Source organism: Heterodontus francisci, chromosome 17, assembly GCF_036365525.1.
Source record: "Heterodontus francisci isolate sHetFra1 chromosome 17, sHetFra1.hap1, whole genome shotgun sequence".
In the NCBI taxonomy this organism is placed as follows: domain Eukaryota; kingdom Metazoa; phylum Chordata; class Chondrichthyes; order Heterodontiformes; family Heterodontidae; genus Heterodontus; species Heterodontus francisci.
In genome coordinates, this window is record NC_090387.1 from 415939 (window position 1) to 427654 (window position 11716).

Below are 11716 nucleotides of genomic sequence, written 5' to 3' on the forward strand. Positions count from 1 at the left end.
TGGGAACAGATGTTCTCAGGGAAATGCACGACAGAAATGTGGAGGTTGTTTGGGGAGCACTTGCTGCGACTGCTGGATAGGTTTGTCCCGATGAGGCAGGGAAGGGATAGTAGGGTGAAGGAATCTTGGATGACAAGAGATGTGGAACAGCTAGTCAAGAGGAAGAAGGAAGCTTACTTAAGGTTAAGGAAGCAAGGATCAGACAGGGCTCTTGAGGGTTACAAGGTAGCCAGGAAGGAACTGAAGAATGGACTTAGGAGAGCTAGAAGGGGACATGAAAAAGTCTTGGCGGGTAGGATTAAGGAAGATCCCAAGGCGTTCTACACTTATGTGAGGAACAAGAGGATGGCCAGAGTTTGGGTAGGGCCAATCAGGGATAGTGGAGGGAACTTGTGCCTGGAGTCGGAGGAGGTAGGGGAGGTCCTAAATGAATACTTTGCTTCAGTATTCACTAGTGAGGGGGACCTGGTCATTTGTGAGGACAGCATGGAACAGACTGATATGCTCGAACAGGTTGAGGTTAAGAGAGAGGATGTGCTGAAAATTTTGAATGATATGAGGACAGATAAGTCCCCGGGGCCAGACGGGATATACCCAAGGATATTACGGGAAGCGAGGGAAGAGATTGCTGCGCCTTTGGCGATGATCTTTGCGCCTTCACTGTCCACTGGAGTAGTACCGGATGATTGGAGGATGGCAAATGTTGTTCCCTTGTTCAAGAAAGGGAATAGGGATAACCCTGGGAATTATAGACCAGTCAGTCTTACGTCGGTAGTGGGCAAATTATTGGAGAGGATTCTGAGAGACAGGATTTATGATTATTTGGAAAAGCATGGTTTGATTAGAGACAGTCAGCATTGCTTTGTGAGTAGCAGGTCATGCCTCACAAGCCTTATTGAATTCTTTGAAGATGTGACAAAACACATTGATGAAGGAAGAGCAGTGGATGTGGTGTATATGGATTTTAGCAAGACGTTTGATAAGGTTCCCCATGGTAGGCTCATTCAGAAAGTAAGGAGGCATGGGATTCAGGGAAAGTTGGCTGTCTGGATACAAAATTGGCTGGCCCATAGAAGTCAGAGGGTGGTAGTAGATGGAAAGTATTCAGCATGGAGCTCGGTGACCAGTGGTGTTCCACAAGGATCTGTTCTGGGACCTCTGCTCTTTGTGATTTTTATAAATGACTTGGATGAGGAAATGGAAGGCTGGGTTAGCAAGTTTGCCAATGACACGAAGGTTGCTGGAGTTGTGGATAGTGTGGAAGGCTGTTGTAGGTTGCAACGGGACATTGACAGGATGCAGAGCTGGGCTGAGAAGTGGCAGATGGAGTTCAACCTGGAAAAGTGTGAAGTGATTCATTTTGGAAGGTCGAATTTGAATGCGGAATACAGGCTTAAAGACAGGATTCTTGGTAGTGTGGAGGAACAGAGGGATCTTGGGGTCCATGTCCATAGATCGCTCAAAGTTGCCACCCAAGTTGATAGGGTTGTTAAGAAGGCATATGGAGTGTTGGCTTCCATTAACGGGGATTGAGTTTAAGAGCCGCGAGGTTATGCTGCAGCTCTATAAGGCCCTGGTTCGACCACACTTGGAATATTGTGTTCAGTTCTGGTCGCCTCATTATCGGAAGGATGTGGAAGCTTTAGAGAGGGTGCAGAGGAGATTTACCAGGATGCTGCCTGGACTGGAGGGCATGTCTTATGAAGAAAGACTGAGGGAGCTAGGGCTTTTCTCATTGGAGCGAAGAAGGATGAGAGGTGACTTGATAGAGGCGTACAAGATGATGAGAGGCATTAGATAGAGTGGATAGCCAGAGACTTTTTCCCAGGGTGGAAAGGGCTATCACCAGGGGGCATAATTTTAAGGTGATTGGAGGAAGGTTTCGGGGAGATGTCAGAGGTAGGTTCTTTACACAGAGAGTGGTGGGTGCGTGGAATGCGCTGCCAGCGGTGGTAGTAGAAGCAGATTCATTAGGGGCATTTAAGCGACTCTTGGATAGGTACATGGATGATAGTAGAATGAAGGGTAGGTAGTTAGTTTGATCTTAGAGTAGGTTAAAGGTTCGGCACAACACCGTGGGCCGAAGGGCCTGTACTGTGCTGTACTGTTCTATGTTCTATGTTCTATGTTAGGATTATTGAAGTCCCCCATTAAGACTATGCTATTGTTTTTGCATCTTTCTGAAATTAGATTGCAGATTTACTCCTCCATCTCCTTCCTACTATTTGGTGACCGATAGTAAATACCAAGCAACATAACAGCTCCACTTCTGCTCCTTAACTCCAGTCAAATAGATTCCTTCATTGAACCCTGAAGACATCATCCCATTCCTGCACTGTAACAGTATCATTGATCAGTACTGACAGCCTTACCCTCCTCAGTGTTACAGTGAGGGGTGTGGGGTTTATCAGAGTGTTACAGTGAGGGATGTGGGATATATCAGAGTGTTACAGTGAGGGGTGTGGGATATATCAGAGTGTTACAGTGAGGGATGTGGGATATATCAGAGTGTTACAGTGAGGGGTGTGGGATATATCAGAGTGTTACTGTGAGGGGTGTGTGTTATTTCAGAGTGTTACAGTGAGGGGTGTGGTGTTTATCAAAGTGTTACAGTGAGGGGTGTGTGTTATTTCAGAGTGTTACAGTGAGGGTGTGGGGTATATCAGACTGTTACAGTGAGGGGTGTCGGATATATCAAAGTGTTACAGTGAGGGTGTGGGATATATCAGAGTGTTACAGTGAGGGGTGTGGGATATATCAGAGTGTTACAGTGAGGGGTGTGGGATATATCAGAGTGTTACAGTGAGGGGTGTGGGGTATATCAGAGTGTTACAGTGAGGGGTGTGGGATATATCAGAGTGTTACAGTGAGGGGTGTGGCGTATATCAGAGTGTTACAGTGAGGGGTGTGGGATATATCAGAGTGTTACAGTGAGGGGTGTGGGATATATCAGAGTGTTACTGTGAGGGGTGTGTGTTATTTCTGAGTGATACAGTGAGGGGTGTGGGGTATATCAGGGTGTTACAGTGAGGGGTGTGGGATATATCAGAGTGTTACAGTGAGCGGTGTGGGATATATCAGAGTGTTACAGTGAGGGGTGTGGGATATATCAGTGTTGCTGTGAGGGGTGTGGGATATATCAGAGTGTTACAGTGAGGGGTGTGGGATATATCAGAGTGTTACAGTGAGGGGTGTGGGATATATCAGAGTGTTACAGTGAGGGGTGTGGGATATATCAGAGTGTTACAGTGAGGGGTGTGGGATATATCAAAGTGTTACAGTGAGGGGTGTGGGATATATCAGAGTGTTACAGTGAGGGGTGTGGGATATATCAAAGTGTTACAGTGAGGGGTGTGGGGTATATCAGAGTGTTGCTGTGAGGGGTGTGGGATATATCAAAGTGTTACAGTGAGGGGTGTGGGATATATCAGAGTGTTACTGTGAGGGGTGTGTGTTATTTCAGAGTGTTACAGTGAGGGGTGTGGTGTTTATCAAAGTGTTATAGTAAGGGGTGTGGGGTATATCAGAGTGTTGCAGTGAGGGGTGTGTGTTATTTCAGAGTGTTACAGTGAGCGGTGTGGGATATATCAGAGTGTTACAGTGAGGGATGTGGGATATATCAGAGTGTTACAGTGAGGGGTGTGGGGTATATCAGAGTGTTACAGTGAGGGGTGTGGGATATATCAGAGTGTTACAGTGAGGGGTGTGGGATATATCAGAGTGTTACAGTGAGGGGTGTGGGGTATATCAGAGTGTTGCTGTGAGGGGTGTGGGATATATCAAAGTGTTACAGTGAGGGGTGTGGGATATATCAGAGTGTTGCAGTGAGGGGTGTGGGGTATATCAGAGTGTTGCTGTGAGGGGTGTGGGATATATCAAAGTGTTACAGTGAGGGGTGTGGGATATATCAGAGTGTTGCAGTGAGGGGTGTGGGATATATCAGAGTGTTACAGTGAGGGGTGTGGGATATATCAGAGTGTTACTGTGAGGGGTGTGTGTTATTTCAGAGTGTTACAGTGAGGGGTGTGGTGTTTATCAAAGTGTTATAGTAAGGGGTGTGGGGTATATCAGAGTGTTGCAGTGAGGGGTGTGTGTTATTTCAGAGTGTTACAGTGAGCGGTGTGGGATATATCAGAGTGTTGCAGTGAGGGATGTGGGATATATCAGAGTGTTACAGTGAGGGGTGTGGGGTATATCAGAGTGTTACAGTGAGGGGTGTGGGATATATCAGAGTGTTGCAGTGAGGGGTGTGTGTTATTTCAGAGTGTTACAGTGAGCGGTTTGGGATATATCAGAGTGTTACAGTGAGGGGTGTGGGATATATCAGAGTGTTGCTGTGAGGGGTGTGGGATATATCAGAGTGTTACAGTGAGGGGTGTGGGATATATCAGAGTGTTACAGTGAGGGGTGTGGGGTATATCAGAGTGTTACAGTGAGGGGTGTGGGATATATCAGAGTGTTACAGTGAGGGGTGTGGGATATATCAGAGTGTTGCTGTGAGGGGTGTGGGATATATCAGAGTGTTACTGTGAGGGGTGTGGGATATATCAGAGTGTTACAGTGAGGGGTGTGGGGTATATTGAAAAAGCGATCGAAACCCGTGTGAAAGGCAGTCATTGACGCCATTTAGCCCGAGATTTGCTCCGATGTTCAGGACCCACGTAAATGTTTGTTCATAATTTTGTTTTCTATTTGTTCATGGGATGTGGGTGTCACTGGCCAGATCAGCATTTATTGTCCAACCCTAATGGCCCTTGCGAATGTATGGTGAACTGCCTTCTTGAATAATTTTTAACTCCTCATCTACCTGCAGTGCTTCGAGTATCCAAACTTCTTCCGAGTTGTGCTGACTGTTCCGCAGGACTTGATGCTGGAGGCGTGTAACCGTATCCGCGAATTCTGTGAGGAACATTTCCAACCACAGGAGAATTCCACCGTGCCCGATATTGAATGTGACAAGTGAACATGTGTTGGAGGATTTGCTGAACATCTGTTGAAGCAAGGACTGTTCTTCAGTCTAAACTATTTAACTCAAGTCTAATGTACTTTAAAAATGTCTGTATAAAGTTTAATTTATTATTTACGTGAAGTAATTCACATAAACTAAATCTGGATCGTGCTGGGTGGCCCTTGGTTTGAATCACAGAATTGTTACTGCATAGACGGAGGCCATTCAGCTAGTTCTCCAAAAGAGCATTTCACCGAGTGCCACTCCCACACCTTCTCCCCATAGCCCTGCACTTTCTTCCTTTTCAGATATCAATCCAATTCCTTTTTGAATAACTGCATTGAGCCTGCCTCCACTATACATCCTGGCAGTGTATTCCAGATCCTAATCACTCACTGCATGAAAAGGTTTTCCCTCATATCACCTTTGCTTCTTTTGCCACTGACCTTAAATCTGTGCCCTGTCGTTCTCGATCCTTCCACCAATGGGAACAGTTTCTCTCTATCCACTCTGTCCAGACCCCTCATGATTTTGAATACCTCTATCAAATCACCTCTCAGTCTTCTCTTCTCCAAGGTAAACAGTCCCAACTTCTCCAATCTATCCATGTAACTGAGGTTCCTCATAACTGTAACTATTCATGTTAATTTTTGCCTTCACATTTTCCCGAAAGTGTGGTGCCCAGAACAGGACACAGTACTCTAGTTGAGGCTGAACCAGTGTTCGATACAAGTTTAACATAACTTGCTTGCTCTTGTACTCTATGTTCTTATTAATAAAGCCCAGGATACTGTATGTTTTATTAACTGCTCTCTCAACCTGTCCTGCCACCTTCAGTGATTTATGCACATCTACCCCCGGTCCCTCTGCTCCTGCACCCCCTTTAGAATTGTACCCTTTATTCTATATTGTCTCTCCACGTTCTTCCTACCAAAATGAATCAGTTCACATTTCTCTGCATTGAAATTCATCTGCCACCTGTCTGCCCATTCCACCAACTTGTCTATGTCCGTTTGGAGTTCTACACTATCCTCCTCACAGTTCACAATGCTTCCAAGTTTTGTATCATCTACAAACTTTGAAATTGTGTCCTGTACACCAAGGTCTAAGTTCTTAATATATATCAGGGACAGCAAGGGTCCTAGCACTGATCCCTGGGGAACTCCACTACAAACCATCCTCCAGCCCGAAAAATATCCATTAACCACTACTCTCTGTTTCCCGTCACTCAGCCAATTTCATATCCATGTTACTACCGTTCCTTTTATTTCATGAGCTATAACTTTGCTCAAAGTCTGTTGTGTGGCACTTTATCAAATGCTTTTTGGAAGTCCATGTACACCACATCAACAGCATTACCCTGATCAACCTTCTCTATTAGGTCATCAAAAAACTCCAGGAAGTTAGTTAAATACGGTTTGTCCTTCACAAATCCTTGCTGGCTTTCACTAATTAACCCGCATTTTCTCAAGTGGCTATTAGTTTTGACCGAATTATCATTTCTAGAAAATTCCTCACCACCAAAGTTAAGCTGACTGACCTGTAGTTGCTGGGCTTATCTTTACACACTTTTTTGAATAAGGGAGTAGTAATAAATTGCAATTCTCCAGTCCTCTGGCATCACCATGAGTCTAAGGAAGACTGAAAAATTATGGCCAGTGCCTCTGCAATTTCCACTCTCACTTCCCTCAGTGTACTTGGATGCATCTCATCCATTCTTGGTGCCTTTCAACTTTAAATACAGCTAGCCTATCCAATACCTCCTCCTTATCAATTTTAAACCCTTCAAATGTCTGAAGTACCTCCTCTTTCACCATTACCTGTGCAGCATCTTCCTTGGTAAAGACAGATGCAAAGTATTTATTTAATACCTCAGCCATGCCCCCTGCCTCCATGCATAAATCCCCTTTGTGGTCCCTAATCGACCCCACTCCTCCTTTTACCACCCTTTTACTATTTATATGCCTAGAAAAACTTTGGATTCCCTTTTATATTATCTGCCAGTCTCTTTTCATGCTCTCTCTTTTCTCTTATTTGCTTTTTCACTTCCCCTCCAAACCTTCTATATTTAGCATGATTCTAGGTTGTATTATCCACCTGACATCTACCATAAGCACACTTTTTCTTCTTCATCATAATCTCTATCTCTTTCTTCATCCAGGGAGCTCTGGATATGTTTTCCCTGCCTTTGCCCTCAGTGGGAATATACCTTGACTGTGCCCGAACTATCTCTTCTTTAAATGCAGCCAATTATTCAGTTACTCTTTTTCCTGCTAACCTTTGATTCCAATTTATCTGGGCAAGATCCATTCTTACCCCACTGAAGTTCACTTTCCCCCAGTTAATTATTCTTACTCTGGATTGTTCCCTTTCTTTTTCCATAGCCAACCTAAACCTTATGATGCAATGATCACTGTCTCCGAATTGTTTCTCAACTGATACTTGATCCACTTGGTTCACCTCATTCCCAACAACCAGGTCTAGCAGTGCCTCCTTTCTTGTTGGACTGGAAACATACTGTTGTAGAAAATTTTCCTGAACACACTCTAGGAACTCTTGCTCCTCACTACACTGGGACTACTATCCCAGTCTATATTTGGACAATTGAAGTCCCCCATTATAACCACCATAATTCCTGCACCTCTCTGTAATTTCCTTGCAAATTTGTCTCTCTACATCTTTCCCGCTAGTTGGTGGCCTATAGGATATGCTGAGCAATGTAACTGCACCTTTTTTTGTTCCTCAAATAGATTCTGTTCTTGACCCTCAGGGACAGCCTCTGTCTCCAGGACTTTAATGCTCTCCTTAATCAAAACTGCCACTCCGCCCCCTTTCCTTGCTTTCCTATTTTTCCTGAAAACCTAGTATCCAGGAATATTTAGCACTCAGTCCTGCCCTTCTTTGAGCCAGGTCTCCGTTATTGCCAAAACATCATATGTCCACGTGGCTATCTGCACCTGTACCTCACCAGTCTTACATTCACATACATGCACAGTAACCCTAATTTAGACTTTTTTTTTTCCCTCTTACTCCGACCCCATCTAATACTTTACTACTTCCTACTCTAGTGCAATCTGTCTCTCCCAATTTTCTGTGCAACTCAGTGTTCCTCTCTTGTATTATCTCCTGGTTCCCAAGCCCCTGCCAGATTAGTTCAAACCCTCTTCAATAACACTAGCAAATTGCCCTGCAAGGAAATTTGTCCCAGCTTTGTTCAGCTGCAACCCATCCAGCCTGTACAGGTCCATCTCCTCCAGAACAGATCCTGGTGTCCCAGGAATCTAAAGCCTTCCCTCCTGCATCAGCTTTGCAGCCATGCATTCATCTGCTCTATCCTCCTATTTCTGTACTCACTGGAGATTGCTACCTTTTAGGCCCTGCTTGCTAATTTCTTGCCTGGCTTCCTAAACTCTAACTGCAGGACCACATCCCTTTTCCTACCTATGTCGTTGGTACCAATGTGCACCACGACCGCTGGCTGTTTCCCCACCACCACACGGGAGAGAAAAAACGCTCACCAACCAATCACTTAATTTTGATTTTCTTTAGAACATTGTGGGTCAGCTCTGAACACACATACTAGCTCTTTTTCAATCTGCCACTCTAGCTATAAATTCAAATCAATACTTATATAAGTATTGATATATATATAAGATATAAGTAATAAGATATAAGTATTGATTTGAATTTGAAATTCAGGTTCCGTTGCCCAGCAGCGGGGGGCCCATGACAGAGCCTCACCACAGCCAGGAGGATAGGGCTGGGCCATTCCAGCTTCAAGGTCCATGGCAGGCCTCTACCGGAACCATCTTCTGGCCCCCTCACCACGGAACCCGACGTGGGGGACCCGGTAAAATCCCAGCCTCTGTCTCAAGCTGCACTCGTCACAAGCTGCTACCTTTGTGCCTGGATGCATTGTTGACACCACCAATAATCACTTTGTTGGCAAATAACTATCTCCCCAAGGATATTCAGTTAATCTGTCCTCTGTGCTACTGACCAGCTTGTACAGAAGCATAGAATCAGTGGGACTTGGAATAATGAGCAATATAAACAAGTTGGCTGAATCAGGGATCTCTTGTCATGTATCACCAACTCCACTGAGTAAAGTTGCAGTACCTGGTCCTCAGTTGTATTGGTGTTCGACCTCTGATCAACTGTATAAAAACCTGTAATGATTTTTCCCATGACAATGCAATCTGAGGACAGGAACAAGTTTGAGAATATTCTTACCAGAAGATGCTACAAGATCTTGTGACCATGTGGATAAAGTAGAAGGGGAGAGACTTCAGCTCAAATTCTGAGCAAAACTGTGATAAAGCCGATGTTTTCCTACAGCAAAACCTCACAGCATGCATACCCACTCGCATGGGCGAGACACTTCCTGACTTCGACTACCCTTTTTGTGAAGCAGCCTAGCTCCAATTCTAAGGTTATGCCCTCTTGTTCTGAATTCCCTTACCAGAGGAAACAATTTATCTAGCTGCATGATTGAATCCTTTAATCATCTGAAACAGTTCAATTAGATCACCCCTTAATCTTCTATGTTCAAGGAAATATGTCTAGTCTATGCAATCTGTCCTCATAATTTAACCCCCTTAGCCCCAGGATCATTCTGGTGAATCTGCGCTGCACCCCCTGCAAGGCCAATATATCCTCCTGAGCTGCGATGCCCAGAACTAAACGCAGTTATTCCAGATGGGACCTAACCAGAGCTTTATATAACTGCAATATAACTTCCATCCCTTTGTATTTCAACTTCCTTAAAATAAAGGCCAACATTCCATTAGCCTTTTTAATTACTTTTTGTATCTGTCCGCGAGTTTATAGTGATTTCTGTTCCTGGATCCCTAAATCTCTCGACTCATCCACAGGTCCGAACTTCTCACCATTTAGAAAATATTCGGATCTATCTTTTAGGTCCAAAGTGATTGACCTCACATTTTCCCACATTGAAATTCATCTGCCACAGCTTTTCCCACTTTAATCTATCAATGACCCTTTACAACTCTCTGCTCTCATCTACACTGTTTACTATGCCACCTAACTTGGTGCTGTCAGCGAACTTGGATATACAGCTTCCGATTCCTTCATCTGACTCATGTCTGAAAGAGCCCTCTTCCCCCTAAGTGCTCGTTACAGTTTTCTATTGATATATTAAGTAAAGTGATTTTGGAGTTCTGCACAAGACTGGACGTAGATTTAATTTTGATTGTTTATTTGTTTCTGTGCTGCTTGGTTTTCAAGTTTTTCATGCATCAGATCTACTTGCTCGTCTTGTTTTTTTTAAACCTATTTAATAATATTGTAAAGATTTATTGTGTTTCTAATAAATATTCTGCAGCATTTACCGTGTGACATTTGTTTACTAAATTCAAGGATTTGTGGAGTATATGACTGTGTAGTAGGGGGATTGGAGGAGCGAGTACTTGTGTTTATGTGGGGTGTTATATATATGCCTTTGTGTTATATATGTGTATCTCTGTGTAATATACGAATGTGAGTGGATATGTGCGTCTGTGCTTACATTTCTACATGTAGCTCTCGGTGTATGGATCCATCCATAGTCATGCGGAGGGGCATTTCCTTGCACCATTGCAGTCCTTGTGCTGTTGGTGCTCAGACAATGCGGTTGAGGAATTGCAGTGACACTATAAAAACAATGACAACTTACATTTATGTAGCACCTTTAATTTAACAAAACAACCCATGGGGCTTTACATGAGCGATTATCAAGCTAAATTTGACGCCAAGCCGTATAAGGAGATATTAGGGCAGATGACCAAAAGCTTGGTCAAAATGGTAGATTTCAAGGATTCTTAAAGGAGGAGAAAGAGGAAGAGAGGTAGAAAGCTTTAGGGAGGGAATTCCAGAGTTAGGGTCTAGGCAGCTGAAGGTATGACCACCAATGGTAGAGCGATGAAAATAGGAGATGGCCAAGAGTTTAGAATTGGAGGCACACATATATCTCGAAGAGTTGTTAGGCAGGAAGAGATTACGGAAATAGGGAGGGGTGGGGTCATGGAAAGTTTGAACACAAAGGTAAGAATTTTAAAATCAAGGTGTTGCGTAACAGGGAGCCAATGTAGGTCAGCAAGCACAGGGGTGATGAGCGAACAGGACTTGGTGCAGGTTATGATATAAATAGCAAAGCTTTGGCTGAGCTCAAGTTTATGGAGGGTGGAAGATGGGAGGCTGTCCAAGAGAACATTGGCATAGTCCAGTCTAAATGTAACAAAGGCATGGATGAAGGCTTCAGCAAATGAGCTGAGGTAGGAGCAGAGTCAGATGATGTTACAGAGCTGGAAGTAGACAGTCTTGGTGATGGAGAGGATGTAGTGTCGGAAGCTGAGCTCAGGTCAAATAGATCACCAAGGTTGTGAACAATCTGTCTCTGCCTCAGACAGTTGTCAGGGATACAGAGAACATCGAAACATAGAAAATAGGGGCAGGAGTAGGCATTTCGGCCCTTCGAGCCTGCTTCACCATTCATTATGACCATGGCTTATCATCCAACTTAGTAACCTGTTCCCGCTTTCGCCCCATATCCTTTGATCCCTTTCGCCCCAAGAGCTATATCTAACTCCTTCTTGAAAACATACAATGTTTTGACCTCAACTGCTTTCTGTGGTAGCGAATTCCACAGGCTCACCACTCTCTGGGTGAAGAAATTTCTCCTCATCTCAGTCCTGAAAGGTTTACCCCGTATCCTTAGACTATGACCCCTGGTTCTGGACTCCCCCACCATCGGGAACATCCTTCCTGTGT

At 44.2% G+C, this 11716-nt stretch overlaps 1 protein-coding gene across 1 annotated transcript in view; it reads left to right on the top strand.

Annotated features, from left to right (window-relative positions):
* The window catches only part of tat (tyrosine aminotransferase), a 162332-nt gene extending 152036 nt beyond the window's left edge, over positions 1–10296 (top strand). Inside the window, exon 12 of the mRNA XM_068048945.1 lies at positions 4814–10296. Within this exon, the coding sequence (XP_067905046.1) occupies positions 4814–4963 (150 nt within the window). The 3' untranslated portion in view covers positions 4964–10296. The remainder of the gene's footprint in view (positions 1–4813) is intronic.
* The last annotated feature ends 1420 nt before the right edge of the window (positions 10297–11716 follow it).